This window comes from Pygocentrus nattereri, chromosome 28 (genome assembly GCF_015220715.1).
Source record: "Pygocentrus nattereri isolate fPygNat1 chromosome 28, fPygNat1.pri, whole genome shotgun sequence".
In the NCBI taxonomy this organism is placed as follows: domain Eukaryota; kingdom Metazoa; phylum Chordata; class Actinopteri; order Characiformes; family Serrasalmidae; genus Pygocentrus; species Pygocentrus nattereri.
In genome coordinates, this window is record NC_051238.1 from 25,347,894 (window position 1) to 25,369,311 (window position 21,418).

At 40.7% G+C, this 21,418-nt stretch overlaps 1 protein-coding gene across 3 annotated transcripts in view; it reads right to left on the reverse strand.

Moving 5' to 3' along the window:
- Nucleotides 1-21,418, reverse strand: part of LOC108437580 (IQ motif and SEC7 domain-containing protein 2) — a 123,461-nt gene that overhangs the window by 10,679 nt on the left and 91,364 nt on the right. For all 3 annotated transcript variants that reach the window (XM_017714751.2, XM_017714749.2, XM_037535813.1), the window contains 10 exons: nt 16,046-16,334; nt 11,876-12,076; nt 9,758-9,943; nt 6,806-7,968; nt 4,507-4,668; nt 3,361-3,483; nt 3,054-3,220; nt 2,755-2,894; nt 1,817-1,942; nt 1,035-1,134 (listed from right to left, as the gene is read on the reverse strand). In XM_017714751.2, coding sequence (XP_017570240.1) covers nt 1,035-1,134; nt 1,817-1,942; nt 2,755-2,894; nt 3,054-3,220; nt 3,361-3,483; nt 4,507-4,668; nt 6,806-7,968; nt 9,758-9,943; nt 11,876-12,076; nt 16,046-16,334 — 2,657 coding nt within the window. The remainder of the gene's footprint in view (nt 1-1,034; nt 1,135-1,816; nt 1,943-2,754; nt 2,895-3,053; nt 3,221-3,360; nt 3,484-4,506; nt 4,669-6,805; nt 7,969-9,757; nt 9,944-11,875; nt 12,077-16,045; nt 16,335-21,418) is intronic.

Consider the following 21,418-nt stretch of genomic DNA (forward strand, 5'->3'; position numbering starts at 1 on the left):
AAATATAATATAATTAAAAATATATTTTCCATTTTGTTATTTTCATCATCAACAAGTGAAAATTGCATTAATATCATCATTGACTTTACATCTTATTGCCGTCATCAATGAAAAAAAACCTTCCTTCATCAGTTTCATAAATTTGACAATTAATAGCTCCACAGCAAATTCTGTGTCTACATTCTGACTATAGTAAAAACAGCGCTGGTGATTATGCAGCAATGTAAAAACAAAGACCCAACCAATATAAAACTTTTGTGAACTAAAACTTCCGATAACCAATAATATAGGCCAAAATAATTTGATATGGTCAAAAATGCAATGTAAAGTAACTTCAGTAATTTTACTCAGTACAACTGACTGATGACTGTCTACTGTGAATTGTGAAATATGAGGGGAGGAGTTTCACAGAATTCTTAGCACTTTTATTATCTTTTATTTTACAGATAGTCCTCAACCAAGAATTTTTTTTGCATTATCTTATCCACATTCTAAGTCATCCATGTCCAAAAAAAAAAAACATGCATCTCCAAAATAGCAACTTTACAGGAGAAGGCAAAAGCGTTTAATGTAAGTTAATATAAGGGGATTTTCTGGAGAATTCTTATGGATTCTATGTTCAAATTATGTAGAAAACTACAGGAGAAACCTTTTTTTTGGAAAGTGGTGAAATGTAGATTAGGATGCATTTACATATTTTTCATATTTTTGGCGCAATCAAATTTAGTATGAAGCCTTAACAGCCTTTAACTGGCCTCCAATCTCTACTGCAATTAAGTGCCTGAGATGAAAACATAAAACTAATGTATTCATGTGGTACAAAATGCACAGTGCAGTGAACTAATAGACCATAAAATTACAACATATGACGAACTGGGTCTCTTTTTCAGTCGTCTGTCATCAGCGAATGTACACGGCAGGACGAGAGAGAACGGCTAAATGTCACAGCAGAGCGCTGAGCCAGAACCGAGTGGTAGTATAAATAAAGAAGGAGGGACAGATGGAGAGACAGATGGAGGGACGAATATACTTACAGGAGTTTTGGAACATGTGAACCTGCATCTCCACCAGGGGAAAGGACTGTCTGAAACTGTACGTCACTGACGTCTTCTTCTTCTGGAAGATCTTCGTGACCTACACACACACAAAAGCAGTGTAGGTGTGTGTGGGTGTGTGTGTGTGTGTGTGGTACTTCGAGAGAGCTGTGTATGTATGTGTGTGTTAGTTTTAGCGGTAGGGCTTTTTTGAAAAAGGAGTGTGTATTAACTGGTACAGTGTTGATGATTATATAGACTGTATGCAGACTGTATGCTCATCTGTTACAGAGTTGTGTTAGCCACCCTCTAGCCCTTAGTTTTTGACCCTAGAGTCACTCTTTGCTGACCCCAACACTGCCATAGTGCCTAATATAAACCATGCCACTAATACTGTGGTCCTGGAGAGCTACTGTCCTGCAGAGCCTAGGTTAATCACAATTTGCCACACCTGTTCCAGCTAATTAATGCCTTCCCAAGTCCCTGATTGGCTGGATCAGATGCATAAGAGTTAAGTAAGGGGTGGGGCAGCTTACTGGATACAGGTTGGAACTACACTCTGCAGTAAAGTAACTCTCCAGGATCTAGTTTGGAGATCACTGCACTAATAAGTGTTGAGGATGTTCCAACACAGAGCAATGTTACAGTTTATTCATACTATAATGTATATTACTGTAATGCATTGCTTTCTTAGTATTTCTTCATGTCTGGGCTCTAATAGGCTTGCAGTGAAACTTATTTGGGCTGATTTGGAGAGAGGCTGCTTAGAGGAAGGTTCTTACCACCAGCAGGTCATTAAAGAGGAACACCTCTCTCTGATGAACCCCACTTCTCTGGGGCCGGTTAGGGTCAGGAACCTCGTACAGCTGGCAACAACAGACCAGCCTGCGGTGGGGCAGGGAGAGCACCTGTACACACAGAGTTACAAACAAATATAATCATGACTCCGATATTGAACACTTCATACCCAAAAAGGTGCTTTAACTTTAAAAAGTAAGCAACCTGCTGCCTTAGAATTCTGAGTTCACAGAACTTCAAACAATAAATCAATAAGATTTTTATTTTTTTTAAGATTTTTTTTTAATCACCCCACATTCTATAGCATACTAAACTATATTTACAATAACACATTACTAAAATTGAATTACCTCATACCTACCCTGCGCTAATAGAGACCACGCCATGTCTGATTTTTTTTTGTGGGTCACTTGCCTTTTACTGCACTTACACAACGCTAATGTGTTGCATCTAAGGTATGTATACTTATTTATTTGACATGATTCATCAAATTTCATCCCTTCATACTAATCTCTTAACTTACATTTTCCATTGAGATATTTTTTGCCCAGTTATTTTGCCCAATAATTCAAAATTTTAATCTATTTTACATTGCAAAAGGTACAAAGTATGAATATATACTAGTGTATAAATGCTAGAAATTGGCCGAAAATTATATATAATTATATCTTTTTTTCATCGATTATGGCAATAAGATGTAAAATTAATGACAGTATATATATATATATATATATATATATATAGAGAGAGAGAGAGAGAGAGAGAGAGAGGTAGATAGATAGATAGATAGATACAAAATATATATAGATGTATATATAGATGTAAAATTAATGACAGTATTAATATATATATATATATATATATATATATATATATATATATATATATATATATCTCTTTCCCAGTCTGTATCCTCACTTACAGGTTTTTTGCCCACTATCACTCTCTCCACAGCCTGCACTTGAGATACGTGATCATCATTGGTCCTCAGCTCCCACTTCTGTATGCGCTGGTAGATTCCTACCAACAGGTCCCTTGGAATGTCCTGCCCATTGTCCACTCCTACCACACACAAACAGACAGAGAGAGGGTAAGGTTAGAAAGGCAATGAAGACAAGGCAAAATTAAAAGTGAGCTTGAAAACAATGTGACAATCAGTCAATAAACACTTATTCACAATAGTAGCACTCTGAACAACTCAAATCAGCAAACAACATGCACCTCTTAAGTTCTTGATGAAGTCATCGAGCTTCATCTTCCTCTCAGGTTTGACATTAGGGCTGTACATGTCTGTGTTGAGGAGGATGATAGCGAAGGCCAGGATGAAGATGGTGTCAGGGTTCTGGAACTGCCGTACCAGCGCAGGATTACACACACAGTACCTCTGACTGAGGAAGACAGAGAGCGGGAGAGTGAACGCTACACATGCTTTACTCTAACAATAACAAGTATACAGGTTCTATTAGGGTAGTGTGTGAGAGTGAGAAGGGACAGTAGGAAAAGCAAGCAGATGATGATGCGAGTTTACCTGAAAGCCTCCACCAGTCTCTCTACTTTCTGCGCCTCTCCTTGGACCTTAATCTGAGCTTGGAACTTACGCAGAGCATCGTCCAGATCCATGCCGGAGAAATCCATCTCATCAAGCACACAGCTGAGAAAAACGGAAAATGTATTACATTATAGACTGAACACCCCAGAATCCAGACCTTGACATCACTGAATGTTTTTTGGGATTACCTGGATCTTGAGAAACAGAAATGTAACCAACTTCAAAAGCTTGGCCTTCAATACACAATTTGTAGTTCAATTTCAACCCTTCCAACAAATTTTCACAATCTAGAGATTTTTCTGGTCAGGAGCTCCGTCGAAAAAGACGGCATGGATGGTCTAGTAGTGTAAGAGGAGAACTAAATTAATCTAAAGCTTTGCGACTGGGCTATGGAGTTACCAGAGGCCCTTGAAAATGTTCAAATATGTTTGATTTTTATGACTCAAGGTGTTCACAAGTCCTGTAGGGTGAGATGGCCAATGATGTGAACTGAACTGAATGATTGATTCAGGCAACAGGTGCGTTCCTGCGTATTTTCAACCTGTCTGTTCAAGCTACAAATTCTGTGCATTGAAGCTATAAGAAAAAAAAAACAAAAAAACACTGACATTTCCATAAAAAGTATTGTTACTAACAAGCTAGCTAGCTATGAGTGATAGCTTTACAGTCAATGTTACAGTTTTACCAGCTACTGCATTTTGACTGATCTAAAGTAAATCTAATTTAAAATTAGAGAAGTGGCGCTTTACTGCTGTTGACAGTGTGAGCAGTCATGTTATTCTGACTTAGAGTTTAGAAAACCTTCCTGATGTTCTGAGTAAGAATTCCCAGTTGATGGGTTATTTTAATAGATTTTTCATAGTGGGAGACGGGAAATTCTGAGTTTGAGCTTCAGTCAATTCAGCTGGCAAAAGTCTGTATGTCTAAGTGTTCATGAAGACTCTAGAGAGAATAACAGCTCATACTGTAGCCGTCCTCCAGCACCTGCTACCTCTCTGCATCTACAGCTCTAAAGCATGCACTGTAGCTACTTTGTGCCTGTCCTGAGGCTAGCTATCAACCTAAGTATGACCCTGTCCGAACTGGTAGGGCTCCAAAGCTCCACATGAACATGGCAGCACTCACTCCAGCACGTCTTTGTTGAACTGCTTCTGCCGGTTGCCCAGGAACTCCCCGATCATCTGCCGGCTCAGGCCTTTCCTCTCCAGGATAAAGCGCGCGATGCCCACCGGGGTGTCGGACACAAAGCCCCTCTCTATCAGGTACTGGATGCCCTTCTCTGGCTTCCTGTGTGTGTGTGTGTGTGTGTGTGTGTGTGTGTGTGTGAGAGAGAGAGAGAGAGAGAGAGGGAGAGAGAGAGAGAGAGTGAGAGAGAGAGAGAGAGCTATTTGTTTTGCAGTGATGTGGTCGTAGATCACTTTCAATCATCTTCACTCTAGCTATACACTCCTGCCACTGTAATATTACTGAACTGAATTGCAGGGCTCACACCAAATTGAATTGAATGCCTGAGGGCACAAACACAGCCAGCTGGGTTTGTATATCTGGTTCGTATTTCATGTAGCCTTAGCTCTTATCCCATCTCTTTCTGTCTATCTCTCCATTTAGCCTCAGACGGCCTGTTTTTTGTATTACTTTTTTCAATCGTTTTTCATCTCCAAATGCTGCTTATCCTTCAGAGGTATTCCCTTACTGAAGGACTCTGAGCATCTGTAAGACCAGCAATTTCATTAAAAATCCAAATGACTTAATCCTTCATAATATATCAGTTGTTATTCAGTGAAATATTAAACAGGGTGTATTACTACAGCTGTTGGTTGTTCCTGGCCCATACTTAATACATCAGTGTAATTTTACTGAAGAGACTAATGCAGAAATTATAGTGGATGTGATTTGTAACCAGGGGCTGACAGTGGAATAGCAGAGTAATGCTATACACACAAGTTGCCTGAAATTCTGCAGGAAGATCATCGCATTCAAGGGGCAAAAGGTGTCAAATGGGCAAAAAAATGACTGATATGCTTCTGGGGGCTGTACAATGCACAAAAGTAAAGAATGAAGGATTCTAGTTATTTTCTCAGCTTTTTAAATGTGTTTTTGTCATAATCTTAAATGCTGGGCTTATATAAAAATCTAGTAGTGAGCACTTGATGTAAGGCATTTGCAAAGTGGAGGAACTCCATACGTTAACTAATGTTAACTTACTGTACTGTAGCTATATAGGCCACAGGAACTCACTTCATTAGCACACCTCTGATCAAGACATTAGCCTACGCCATGCATATACAAAACCAGCTAGACAGCTCCATCACCAGTATGAGGAGTTAAAGGTAGTTGCATATCTGTACTGCAAACACTAACATGGTTTAAATGCATTTCATTTCATTAGATTTTATGACTATATCCATGTTTCCCAAAAACGTTCAACACATTGCCACAATTAAAATACAAGCAAAGAGTGGGATGCGGTAAAAGAGGTGAAACATGACTCTTATTTTTTCCCTGATATCTAGAGGGTGTTCCAGATTGTTCCAGCACAATTTATTCCCCATTTCCAGGTGAAACATTGTCATTTGTGAGCATCATCTGCTCATCTTGTGTGCAACACTAATAGATTGCAAGTAATCAATGTCAATGTATAAACAGCCCCGATCAAATAATATGTTGAGTGAAAACATGTTATAGATTAGAAGAAAATCTTCTGTGGGGAACAGATTTTAATATGCATTTTTCTGCAAATGTTAATGCACAATTCCTACTGTTTGCAGAGGTTACAGGGGAAATTTCTGTATAATTCAGTCGTTTAGATGTAAATAAAATTATTCAAATTATTTTGATGTGAAATGATTAATTGCAGAAACCTTTATTAAAGAAATTAAAGAAACTCTCAGATTTCTTTACAGTGGTAGTGACAGGAACCAGAGGTTGCAATGTCAACAACACAGATATTAGACATTTTATTTACTACCCAAAACCACCAGTGAACTGATGTTGCATGCATCCTCCACTGTGTTTTAAAAAATACATTTTAGCTTTACCTTATTAGAACTACTGTAAAGCAATGTCTCAGACATCAGGCAATGTGCTTGTTGACATTTTTATTTAAAAACATTTTGTGAGTAGCTTTTAGAAGCACTACCTCCTTCAGACATCTGGTTCCTATCAGACACTCTATGAAAACCTCTTGGTAAGCAAGACTGTACATTTCTCTTCAATTTAATTGCACAGAGATAATGAAGGTTCTTTAAATTCCCCTTTGACAAAAACAAAGTATAAAAATAAACAGTAATTGTGCATTAAATGTGTAGAAGCTTGATCTCTATAGAGTATATGTACTTATTTTCACTCAGGAAATATTAAAAAACATGTAACTTGACCAGAATCACCCAACTTTCTGCACACAACTGTAGCGTCCGGCCCTTACTTGTTGAAGAGGTTGAGGCCGATGCGGTACTGCCTTCTTTGCACCACATCGTTGTTAAAGGCAGGTGAGTCCCAGCTGTGGCGGCTCTCCCGCTGGTAGGTCTGCTTGCCCAGTGTGGGCAGTGGCTCCCTCAAACTGTCCCGGGATGAGGACCCCGAGCTGCAGTTGATAGTTTCATTGGAGTTGGTGGTGGAGTTTAGTGAGTCGTTGTCACCGTCTGACTGCTCCATGCCTGTAGAGGGCAGGGGCGCGGACGAGGCAGAGGAGAGTGGAGTAAGAGGAGGTGGCTGGGTGGGCGAGGGTGAGCCTGGGTCTGGGTAGTGGGGTCCTGGGTGATGGTGCAGGTGGGGGGGCAGGGGGTGGTGGTGGTGATGGTGGTGGTGGTGGTGGAGTGGGTGATGTTGGAGCGGATGGTGTGGGTGCTGGTGGTGCAGCATGATGGCATGGTGCGGGAGCTGTGTGGGCAGGGGCGATGGCAAAGGACGGCCCATAGGGCGGGTTTGACCTTGGGCAGTGCAGGCGCTGGCTGAGCGGACTGCTGGGTTGTGTTTGAGTGTTCCTTGTGGCGAACCTGAATTTCCACCTCCTCCTCCTGTTCCTCCTCCTCCTACTCCTCCTCCTGGCTCCTGCTCATACATCAGCTGCCTGCTGAGCGAGCCTCTATCTGAGCGGTCACTCATGTCCACTGAGCTGTCGCTGGGTGGCTCAATGGTCAGCACAGGCAGGTGTGGCCCGCGCAGGCGGTAGTCACGGCACTCAGTGCAGGGCGTGCTGCGCCGGCTATTGTTGCTGCCGCCACCTTCTGTGTCCCGGCTGTCCTCACGGCCCCCCGCGCCCCCTCCGACTCCCCAGTACTCAGTGTCTGTGCTGCTGGGTGCACGCTCGATGGACAGAGGCGACGAAGGCACGCCATCATCCATGTACAGCGTCACATCACTGTAGGATGTGGCTGTGCTGTCCTCATGCATGCCCCCCAGCATGGTGGGCCCACCTCGCTCAGACTCGCCCATACCCCCTCCGCGACGGGACTGAGGCTTGCTGCTCCACACACACTCACTGAAGTCCTCTGCCTCACCTGTGCCGTCGCCACTGCCCTCCTGAGAGTCGCCTCGGCCTGACCGGCAAGTCAGGGTATCATCCATGGAGTCTGCGAGGGATGTGACCTGAGGGATGAGCGCATACACAAACACACAGGTGAGGCACTGTGTCTACGTCTTGGTCCTGGAGTAGCCCATCGAATCAGTATCAATGGTTTCCATCTATCGTGACTGTCAATCAAGTCGGATAACTGAACGCTGCTTGTGACAAAAGTAATTATATTTGTCATGCAATCCATTTTATCCCATCTTTATCTTTGTTTTCTCATCTTTCTTTTAATGTGTAAACTTTAATCCATGTCCTAAATTAGTCCGGAATTGTTATCTGTAGCAACACAGATGTAGGTAGACGTTTTGACAGCTATGGAAACACTTCACATGGCTATGCTTTAGTGTTTACTATTTTAAGAAAAAGCGATTTATAGGCTGTAAACATGTGATATATTAAACAACCAGCAAAGCATATTACCAGACACTATCCCGCACTCCACACCCCCATCACCTTGAACAAAAACCTAGCAAATAAACAGCATCTGTGCACTAAAAACTATAGAAAACTGCCTTATTTGTGCTCTTTGAAGACAATGTCAACAAAAAATGCTCAACAAAACGTCATTTCACTGTGGATGTTCAAACTTTACACATGACTGTACATATGATAAATATATTTCTATAATTCTGACCAGAAATTCTTAATTTTGGCCACAAGAGTGAACAGCATGGTGGCCCTAAAGGCCAGTGCATTTAGTTTTACCTGTCTAGCCGTGTCATTAACAACACTTTAACTTTATTACTTGCCACAACAGACATTCTGTTGAAAGTGCAGATCCTTTTTTGATCAATATCACATTTGTACTTGTAAGTAGAGAAAGAAATATTTTATTATATCATGAATGGTTGATGTGTGCTGTGGACACCGAAACAAATGTATAAAAGTGGAAAGTGCAGACTCTGTTCTGTCCACAGAAATTTCACCCTCCTCTTAGACTCCTAACCCTGCAGGACTGCAGCGTCACCAGGATTTGAACTTACAATCCTACAATGATTAGGCAGTTAGACAGCCGTGCTGCTCAGGAGCCACAGGTTGCTTAAATTTCTTTGTCCAAAAAAAGAAAGAATTAACTCAGTGTGACATGTTTAAACAGTTCCTCAAGCTCAGAGAACATGTCTGAGATTAGATAAACAGCAGTTACCTGTTCCCTAATAAATAATACACTAGAGTGTTAAATGTTTTGTTTGGGTTTTTTAACGTTCTGATATATTTTCATTGTTTTTTTCTGTAATTTCACGGCATTGGAGTGGTACAATTGTTTGATCAGCAGAAGCCCTCTGCTGTCAGAAGGCTGAGAGGCAGAAGCCCACACAATGCCCCTCCCAGGCTGTGGGCACTGTGTTCTAGTGGGAGTTGTTGCCTGAGGGTATGAATTAGCTATGACTAAACTGGAGGGATTGTTTTCTTTGAGTGAGCTCAACCTAAACAGTATGTAGACTAGTAAAAATATCTTAAATGTAGCTGATGCATATACACACACACACACACACACGCACACACACACATATATATATATATAAGCTAACAGCAATCTTAATATGAGAAATATCATTTCACTTGCCCAGATACCATTTTATGCAGTATACTAAATAAAGGTAAGTTGGGAGAACCTTTGACAAACCTAAGCTGCAAAAGCTTGACTTAAAATTTCAAACCGGCCTGGCTTTTATTTTTATAGTGTACAGTATTACATCAGCAGCACACTTAACTCTTACTTACCCTGACTCTAAGTTTTTACTTTGTGATTAATCTGAATTTAGGTTCATCTGTATTACACTAATCCGTACCACACACAGTGCTCACTTGTTTGGTGAAGGCATCATCTGCGTGGGAGTATTCCTCGCGGTCAGAGGGGCAGTGTGAGGGTGACCCAGCATCTTGCTCAGTGTCTGCGGTGCCCAGCTGGCTGGCCATGCCCAGGGCAGAGGAGTGGTGAGAGGTATAGCGCTGCTGCTGCTGTTGCTGTTGTTGGGGGTTCTGAGACTGCACCTGAAGAACCGACATAGAAGACATTATAGCAGTCCATTCTTCTTTGGATCATATTCACTACTTATGCTTGTGCCAGTCAGTGGTTGAGTTAATTTACACTTGCAGGCTGGTGGCACCTTTTAATGTCAATAAGGAACTACTAGACTAAGCAGAACGACAGACTGTCACTAGAAGCAGAAAGCATGTAGCTGTATGCATTTTGAATGAGTTCCCATTTACTACTAGCTGCCTAAGTAGACCTGTCCATGGTGCTGAATGGATTACCCAGCCTTGGGGCCAGATGTGCTAAGCCTTTGGTGCCAAATAGGATGCCTGAATAAGCATATATATGTACGATGTATTATGTGCAATGTATTATGCACAGTTATTATGCAGAGATTATTGGTTCATTATGCAAAATGATGCTTCAATGATAATGTACAAAACTGGAGTACAAGCCTAAACGTGCAGCAAACCACAAAATGAATGTCTCTTCCTTAGCGATATGCACATGAGGAAGAAGGGGGGACTGTGAAAAACATGGGAAAATCATGGAAAGCAGCATAGACACAGACGCAGGGCTAACCACACATTCAGTCTGATTTACAGATTTTCTTTGGTTAGTGTTTGCTCAACCTTTTAAAACCATTTCGTCACAAATGAACGATACTGTCTCTGTCACGATTGGCTCCTCCCAGTCCTGTCCATGTGCTTTTGTTTTGTTTCTTCGTCCTGCCCCCTTGTTTTCAGACCGTGCCCCTGATTGTAACCACCTGTGTTTTCCACCTGTGTCTTGTTAACCCTCGTTATCCCTGTTGCATTTAAGCCCTGTTTTTTCCCCTGTGAGTTTGCTGGTCCTTGTATTGTATTCTCGTGTTGTTTGGTCTCTATATATTGTATTGTTTGCATTGTGTTGTTTGGTGTTATCTCTGCTGTATTTTCTGTTTTCTGTGCTTATCCTGTTCCTTTTTTGTCATGTCTGTTCCTCCATCTCTTCGTGCTGGCTCTTTGACCCTGGACTGTCTTGACCCTGCTTATGGATTTGCCCCTAATAAATCTCACTTTTCTCAGCGCATGTGTTCACCTCATCATCGCTCCCATACGTTACAGTCTCTAAGGACGCTTTGAAGGAGAATTGCATGTTTTTATGTGAAAGTTTATTGTAGAGAAACTTATTCACTCCAATTTCTTTAAAATGGTGGTGAAAGGAACCAGGGGTCGCAATGCAAATATAGCCATTTTATTTACTATTCAAAATGAATTTTTTAAAAATGTAATGTCATACATGTTGACAATGGTATCATCAGAACTATGTGAAAATAACGTGTGTAATAACGCACCAGACAACGTATTCATAACCATTTTGTGTCATTTGGAGCTGTTAGAGGCAGTAAACGCTTCAGACATTTGATTCCTACTGCTGATGAACAATGTCTGACGAAGCAAATTTCTTTCAATGGAGAATTTCACTGAATGACTGTTTATATCAGAGCCAGTTAATTATACACTGGTGGCACCCATAGCAGCTTCTGGTAAATATTATTTCAACATGTCTCAAAGACATATTAAAATTATATTTACCAAGAGAATAACACTAATTCATTTTTTTAAATCCCAGAATAAGATTTTGTAGAAACCACACAGAAATAATACGTAATAATAACACCCAATAAGATTTTGCTACTGCGCTTGCATCCCTTGCATCCCTGCGCCTGCATCCCTGCAACAAAGGCATATATGTGAAATCTGGTGCGCTTCTGTTGGAGTAGCGTGAAATAAACCAAGCCCATATAAACCAAGCCCATCATAAAACTCTAGGTTGGACTAGACTGGCCAATGAACCATGTGTGAAAACAGTCTAATGCACAGATCCTTGCTACACACTCAGTATGTGCTCAGGTGTGCACATCTGGCCCTGGGTGTTCGGAAAGTAAGTGAGCTCCAGCACCGCACCTGTGGCTGACGCTCGTCGAACGAGTACTGCATGCGCATATTCGAGAGGATGATGCGACGAGTCATGCGGCTCTCCGAGGCGGAACTGCGCAGCCGCTGGAAGTTCTTATTCATGCGGTACTGCCGGAATGCTGTCTGGATGGTGCGCGCTGCACGTCTGCTCAGGAGGGAACCGCCATATTTCCTCTCCAGCATCTCCACCTGAGAGCGAGAAGAAAAGTTATTCATTCTGAACTTACACATATTACTTTCAATACACCTACAAACGTCTAACAGCTTTCATCTCTTAACTGAAGATCTAATTGTACGCAGAAGTCACTGTGACATTGTGCATTAGGCAAAGTTATTCAGCGGCATGAATAACGCCCTGGTGTTTAAATGTTAAAGTGAGACTTTGCAATAACGCAATGAAAATGAATGATCTGTTAATCTCCACATTATGCCATGAGCTGTCCTCTGCCTAACTGATGATGTAAAACACACATCCTGTTACTGTGCACATTCACTGTATTGATTTTCCCATAATGCCTTGCTGCATTTGTTTTACCAATAATCAGAGTTGACGGAAGGAGGTTTGGCATAATGCCTGAAAGGCACACTGTCCATATTACAGTGGGCAAACAGGCAGAAGACAGCAGACATTAACAGCCAGGGCTAAAACTCAGTAAACCTGTCAGAGTGGTGCTTTATTCTTATAAGCTGTTTAGGCTGGTCAGAACAGCCAGGACGTACAAGTTATTCATGAAGACAACAGACAACAAAAAAAACCCAGAAGCTTCAAACACTAAAGATTAAAAAGGACTACAAAATATAATATCACCCTCCACCTTACAGTTTCTCCTCAGGAGTCCTGCTTTCCATTTGACAAAGAAATATAACGAGATCTTTTTCCACACCTCCAAGTTTAAGTCTTAGAAATGTTGGTTATACTCATGATCAAAGTTATCCCAAACTTATTCAATGATGACGAGGTCTGGACTGTGGGGTGGTCAGCCCATTGCTCTGGGAACAGGCTGAGGTTCATTTTCTTGGTAACACTACTGAAGGACAGTGTTCACAAGGCTACACAACACCTACTTAAGCCTTTTATGACAAGTGACATAAACCCTTACAGTCATCTATAAAGGCTTATTAATTTAAGGCATGGGTGTCCAAAGGTCTGCTCTAACTGCAGGTTTTCATTCCAACCAACCTGGAGCTCACATGATCAGTTGTTTGAAGACTGACCAAGTGATTTAACAAGTAGAATCGGGTGTGCTCCTGCTTGTTTGGAATAAAAACTTGTGGCCATGATAGGAAACCCCTGGACACCCCTGATTAAGGGGTTAAATATGGTTTATATAATGGTGAAGGTTTGGTGGTCTACCAGGTGTTATATGGTTGTTAGGTGTCCCACTGTCTTTACATCTTTTACTCGTTTTTTGAACTCCAGTGTTTCTTTATGTAAGTGGATGATCTTATATTGAGCAAAAAATATGAACACTTTTGGTTTTGATCCTGTTTTGCAGTTGCTACTGACCAGCGGTGGTCACACCACATACTAATGTGGGAATTCTGTTTCACAGCCATTCAGTAAATTAGTTTCAGTAAAAAGCGTTGTGGTTATACCTTGTCCAGTACGTAAATAGTCTCCTCAGAAATATTTCAGGAAAAAATTTAAAGATTGACTGAGCATAAAATAAATGGTGCTCTCTGACTGCTGCACTACACTGTCATGATTAATGATAATAACAAAGGTAACATAAACACATAAGATTTATTCTGTGTAAATCCCTATTCACAGTTATGTCATTACAGCATCATTTCACCTTCCCCCTTTCTCTCTTACAGTGGACTAATTTCCAGCCTACTAGCTCTATGTGGTGATCTACAGCACTGGCTGAGACTATTAATGATTTCCCTCTCATACACACATATTTCGAAGCGCTGATTTCCCAAAAGAGCTTTTAAAAATAACGTGAAGTTTCTAGATGCCGTTAACAAGCTGTAATATATTCTGCCCTCATTAGAATAGGCTGAACAGCTCGGCAGAGAGCTAACAGGTTAACAGACTCATCCAGTAATATTTAGAGACAGGTTTTAATTTTTGCTCTTAACTGAAAACTACAGCAGGAGGATTTAATCATCTGTTAGTTTAATGCTAGTTTAATTGTATAAACTAGAGCTCAGAATAAATGGCATAAAAGTTGGGATATACCACCTCTAGCCTGGCACTAACAAGACACAGGGAACCCCATGGGGCAGTGCTGATCAGATTAAGGGCTATTTCTGCACTGAAACTTAAGCTTTTCTATTTTAAACACTTCTATATAATAACCTGCATGGTTACCAGATGTTTATAATTTAATGACAAACTTCATCTGCTTCTCCATGAAAAAATGAAAAACACTTGCTAGCAAGCACGTCGCAACTGCCTCTAAACTGCTTCTCTGGTGATAATGTGTAATTCCATGCAACGTGTGGAAGAAGCCCCTTCCCCGAGTGGATGAATCTGATGACGGCAAGTGTGTTGACAGAAAACTCAAAACGTCAAATCATAACATCTTCTGAGAATGTAAGTGAATGATCTACCACTGTTATCATATCTTTATCAGTATGACGTTGATTTTACCTTTGAGACTAAAACGGCACACCTTCTTTTTGAGCCCATGCGTGTGATGTTAATGCGCAAAGATGTATAACGTGGTCTGAAAAACTCCCGCAAAACCCAACCTGCCACCTGACTTTAAAGTGTTATTTCAGGCTTTAGATGTCGACTCACGGCGCAGGGGCATCACATTTTAGTGTGTTTTTTTTCTCCTGACTCATTAATTCTGTGTCTTTCGATTTGAACAAACATCTTACATTGTTTAGCTTTAAAATACACAGCAGCTATAAACAAATGACAGTACTTGTTGTAGTTGTTGCTACGGAAAATCTGTTGAACAAGCTTTATAAACACGGGCAAAAGTCCTATTTCCCCTAATGACTTCAGGCTGGGGTTCTGCTACATAATCATAACACTAAGCATCCAGTTCTGCACTACTAACCTGCACTATGCAGTTGTAGGAAATCAAAACTAGAAAAGCTGCAAAAAACTATTTTAACACCATAATACCCAACAAAAACATCACATCCAGTCCATCCACTGTGACTTTCATATCACTGCTGTCAGAAGAAAACCTTGTATCTCCAAAATGGTAACTTTACAGGAGAAGGAAAAACATACTGTACTTTCAATGTAAGTCAACAGAACCAGACTTATTTACAAGTCATTTTGGGCCATTTCCTTTGGTTTATTCACCATGAAATTTACAAGCAATGTAAAGGGCAACTGGCATTTTAAATTATGTCAAAAACTGAAAAATACAAGGTTTTAATCTGACCGCAGTGATATGCATACAAAATCAATATAATTGAAAATAAATAATGCATTTTTATTATAATGTTTCCTCATTCTTTATACAGCTCAGCCTTTTAATCAGCAGTAGATAATAAACGCAATATAACAGAAGGTTGGATGTGGAGTGAAGTTACTGCATTAGATTTTATTCCATTAGAATTCCCGGCTTGAATTTGGTTTCATTTTGTATAAAAAAGATGAATGTAATCATTAGTCACGGTGAGAGGCAGTATGAATTTTTCAATGAGGATTAAAAAATAATGTTCATTCTGTAAAGCAACACACATGTACGGGTGAGCCACACGACGCTGTGTTACCATTTTTGTGATAAATTACATCACAGCATACGTTTCGATTTATATTGAGGGTTTTCTATTTATGCTGTTCTATTTTGATTGTGGGTGTTTGAATAACAGCAGCAAATCAGATTAAGAGTCTGCTAATGTGACTAATATGATGACATGGGGACCGTGGTTGCCCCCCCCCCGGTCGAGGTGGTCTGCTTGGCGTCATGTTGTTCCATTGTGAAGTGCCCTACTGTCACTAAACAGTACCTAATAAAATAACCTAGACAGGATGACGTCACAGTGGTCCGGCTCAGCGGGGGGACGCCACCGCCACCGCCAAGGCAATGTTCTTTTTACTGTGAAGTTTTTAATAAACAGTTCCTTTATCAAAGCAAGCAAGGTATTGACACGCTTGTTAAGTGTAAATATAATCTATATATGATGAAAATGTGTCTATTATGTAATTCTATTCACATATTAGTGATTATTAATCTCACATACCTTCTTGTCCTGCAGGTCTGTGGAGAGCTCATAGCTGTCTGAGAGCGCTTTGCAGCGCTTGTTCTCCTCTTCTTCCTGCTTGCGCAGAGCCAGACTGGCGGGTTGGAGGCGAGTGCGCTGGGCCCAGGCCAGGCTGGCTGGGCTTGGGGGGGCCACAGGAGGCCCTTGAGGGCCCGCCGGAGCTCCACTGGGCTTTCCGTAGCGCTCAGAACCTCCCAGGTACGGGCCCTGACTGCAGGAGCTGTCTGAGAAACTGCCCGTATCCCCACACTGAGGATCGCCTTCCACACTGATGGAGAGAGAAGATGTAGAACATATAAGGTCGGTAGTTAGTGTAGGTCTCCTAAGGCATTTACACCTTTAAATGTTTCTTCTTATATTTTGTTTTATTGTTTCTCAGTCTACTGAAAGTAGCAAAATTCGGTTAGAAATTGGGTGTGGTGATAGTGTTCCCTCCACCTAGCTGTTGTTCTACTGGCTGGAACCACCCATGTGGTTATTAAGCTGTTTATATGAACGTAACCGATTGAAAAATATTATTTAATTACTATTAAGAAAGCGCTAAGCCTACTGCATAAGCTTGCTATCAGACATAAGTAACTTTGGGCAAGACACGAGTAGAGTAAAAAAAGTTAGGGTTAGTTACACAGACAGCTTCCGTCTGCAGGTCTTTTATCTATATTAGTCAGTCTATCACAATTATTACATAATGGCCTAATCTACATGATTTGAGATGATCGCAATTACTTGACATGGTGACATGACAATTAGGCTTAAAATGACTGCAATCATTTTCCACAGTTAATTAGATTTCACATGAATATTATGCACCAACAAGCGAGATGTGATTTGGAAGCCACACAAATATAATTTCAAGGTTTATTTGTTAGCTGTGTAGCAAACTCTAACATTTTTTAGCACGTGTGCTAAACTGTTTACCTCTGTTTTCACTACCAATAAAAACGTAAGCGGTGTTTGACTCTAAACATAATTCTGTGAAACTGTAGACGTTTGTGCAAGTGTGCAGTGTAGTGTATCATCTCTCCAGTACAATCAATGCCAGCTACTAGGTAAACACAGCTAGTAAGCAAGGTGGGTAATCAGCCAATTAGGCCACTTTAGGCTTCTTTAATAGCTAATTGAACAAGAAAATACAATTAAATCATTTATCGCAATTATTTATGTCAATCAACTGTCAGCTTAAACGTCAAGATGTTAGATATTACACAGAATGTCTGTCCCTGCTAGTAAGTAACACTAAAGTAAAATGTAAGTAAATTAGAAATGATTTTATTCCTATTTGAACTTAATGCAGCAATACTGTATGTAACGTAACACTGTACGTACATCGCTACACAGATCATTATGTAATTAAATATGATGTAATTCCATACAAAACAGCACAACAAGAACAAAGTCTTGACATCTAAGGTATAAACTATATAAACTATAGTTGTCACAATCAAGACACTGTAGCCGATGATTAACTGCGATTTAAACAAGTGCGATTTATGATTTCATTGTCTTAAAGTACAAGCCTAAAATAGCCAAACAGGCTGGTCAGCAGTCTTGCTTCCGAGCAGTGCTTAATTAGTAGCTAATATTGTTTGCGCTGTCAAAATAATATATTTCTGTCTGTAGTTATACAGAATCATGCGTACAGGCGAGCAAAGCTGGAATTTTTTGAGAGAAATAAACAGAACTAGCACTGCCCACTTAACATGTTAGAGCACCAACGTTTTCCCACAATTTGTCTTAATAAATATATGTGCCCTTTACTTTTATTTAGATTATGTGCCTCAGCTCAACACACTCAATTGAAATCAAACAACGTTTACTGCAGTCAGCTTTAGTTACAGTCAGCTTTAATAACTGCGGCCGTCAAAAATGATTAGGCGATTATGTAATAACAGTAACAGGTCTAGCATAAACAAAGCCTTAAACAGTGGCTTTGATCTGAACTGGCCAATAGGAGTGAAACAAAAACAGATCCAGAGAAATAACACAAGGTCGTCATCTTTTTGCCATGTTGTCGTCAAGACGAGACCAAAACACGTCCACACTGCTAACGCTGAAGACACAGCGTGGAAACAACAATTTAGCATTCCAACACAACATTAACCCTGCAAATGTCCATATGTGGCCCAGCCAGGGCCCAGCCATCTGGCCTCAATACAGAGCAGCAGAGAAACCTGAGGAAGTAGAGGAGAATGGGAGGAGCGTGACAGAGGAGTGCAGGGAGGACGAGGAGGATTGAGAGAGAGTAAGAGAGCGAGAAAGAAGGTGGGAGGAGTACAGAAGAAGAGAGAAGGGTAAAAAAAAAACAACAAAAAAAAAAAACAGAGCATGTGTGCCACTCTGTCATGTGAGAGAAGCCAGGCACCATGGGTAGCGACAGCTTTGCAGCTTTGAGTCACCCGACGATGAGTCAGAGAAAAAGAAGCATGCAGAGAGAGAGAGAGAGAGAGAGAGAGAGAGAGAAATGGAGAGATACTGTGGATGGAGTACAAAGAACCAGTGAAGAGCCAAACTGCTGCACCTTCTCTGCTTTCTGCATTAGGGGCAGTAATACAGTATGAATGATTCATCACTCTGAACACTCAACCTGCTATAAAGACACTCTTTATAAATCAGTTATTCTCACACTGTAAACAAAATATAGCTACTTCCACACAATGCAGTGTTAGTATACTTAAAAAGAGCTCAGTGTACTTCTCAGCTGGCTTCATGCAGCTGACCAGCCACAGTTCAGAGTTCTGTTAAACCGGCAGCACAGACCACTCCATACAAACATACATGAACCACTGGGACGTTTCTGGCCAAAAAGACAGTGTTACTGTGAAAGACTGTACTGCTGGCTAATATCACAAGAATGTTGGAATCTTACCTGACAAAAACATTTGTTCATCCAATGCTACTGTCTGAAAAACACTGGCTAAAAACTTCAAGCCACATTACTGCATATTCCTGGCTTGCCATATTTTTTTAAGATAGCTGTATATTAGGTTAATAATAATAATAATAATAATAATAATAATTTCACCACATGCACTAACAGACTCTTACATTGCTTTAGAACACCAACAAATCCAATAAAATAAATCACCAGCACTGTAACCGTTTACTATTCTGTATATATAATGCGTAATTTAAAACAAACCAAATGTATTTATAGCATTTGGCTGACACTCTTATCCACAGCAACTTATAATTTGATCATTTTGCACAGGTAGGCGAAGGTGGTGTTAGGAGTCTTGCCCAAGGACTCTTATTTGTACAGCGGAGGGTGCTTGTCCAGGCAAAGGATTGAACCCCAGTCTACAGCATAGAAGGCAGCGGTGTTAACCACTACACTATACCAACCACAGCTCATAGCCACAAATATACAATTACCACCAGCACAAATACTGCTTGCCCTACAGTTTATTACCCTACAGTTTGTGAATGCTGTTGCATAATTAGGTATGACGTCATTGTGCTAAATCATTAGTTGCCTCTTATTTTCAATGTAGCACTTTGTTTGATTCATATACTGACTACGAGCAATTTAAAAACCTTTAAAGAGCAAATAATGTTGTTTATATTGTAAGTTTGCCTAATGAATGTGTTCATTTATCCCACACAGTGTGAGCTTCGGGTTAAAAAGGGCAAAAAAGGCCAATTTGGCTGTAAACAAATTAGAATCAGAGTCATAATCATACAAATTCACAATCGGTGCACCCCTGCTATCTTCATGAACCTTTACACAGCTACACAGGACAGTGAAGTGGAGAGGGGTGAGTTTGGTTTAAACATTCTGTTATTCCTCTCTAACTGTAAGCTCACAATGCTACTCTCAGTACTTCCGTTCTTTCTTCCTCTGTCTCCAATCTTTCATACTCACATGTAGGCTTGGGCTCTACGAGGGAGTTTCCTCTTCCGGTGGAACCACATGGCTGAGGACACATATACACACACACACACAGCCTAAACTGCCTCTATGTCTCAGCGTGCACAGACAGGCCTGATCGTTCCTGGTAGAAAGCACAGGTTTTAATGCGTTCTTCAGCCTTTCTTTAATGAGGAGGACCACGCTGGAAGAGCTGCAGATGACTCTATACACCTCCTGTCAACTAGTGCAGTATGAACGTTCTGCGGTTTATCAGCAGCTTCAACACTCAAAGCGCTAGTAATGCACAAACATCTCAGCACGATCCATTCCTCTCTCTCTCTCTCTCTCTCTCTCTCTCTCTCTCTCTCTCTCTCTCTCTCTCTCTCTCTCTCTCAGTGCAACAAATGTCTCTTCACAACATGTGGCTGGTAACCACCAACATATCGGTGCAGCATTAGCAACCACACAATGCGCCCAGCACTGACAACAAACACAGCTTTAAAATAGGCAGCCTGTATGAAAGGAATGTGCAACACCTCTACAGAAGCTGACGTCTTCTGCTATATTTACACTTCTTCTATGACTACATCTCTAAAGCTGCATTTGAAACCACTCCCTACAGAAATGGTGCACTAGGTAATGTGTGCACTCTGATGAGCTGACAATGCTGCATCTTTTGACCATTTATTAGTTATTTTCAAGCCAGTTCCCCATATAGTAAACTCTGTGTAGTGAATGAGTTATTGAGTGAATAATTTCAAACACAATGTAATTAAGCTGAATTACTACAGGCCTGTTTGGGGGGGGGGTCACATGCAAACCCCTCTGCATCTCTCTTACTCAACCAGAAAGCAATAAAAAAAGGTGTGAGTGTTGGTTGATTACCAGGCAGACCAAAATAGGGCCAGACACCAGACAACTTTATATGGTTTTGCCTCATGTCTATATTTGTGGGCTGATACCAGCATTAATGTTGCAGACTAACAATGTAGTTGGGCCAGATTTGGGCCATGTCCATTAGTTTTACTCACTCTACAGTACAGTGTGCAGATTTGATATGGGCTAAGGACCCAGCTGCATACTGGGCCAGAACAAAGCCAAGGACAAGGCTCACAGGTGGGTCAAACACACTGTTATCTGCTTAACCACAGGGACAGGAAAAGCAACATAACCAAGTAAAAAAAAAAAACTTTGGATAAAATGAGTCCTGAGAATTTAGCGCTGAATGTAGTCCAGAGTTACTATTTAGATGATAGCACTGGAGGTTAAATTTGAAAACATTATATTATCCAAAAATAATAGAAAAAAAAGAGAAATCAGCAGTTTTTCATGTTGGTTATGTAACGGAAGTTGCCTCCTCAGAGCTGATAGGGCGACTCACTGTTTTTACTGAAGGGTGAGGCTTCCCCCATAAACACAACATGTTAAAGTTCAATAACAAAATAAAGGGGCCACATTTTACGCTTGATTCTTTCCAATATGTTAAATTCAGCAACATAAAC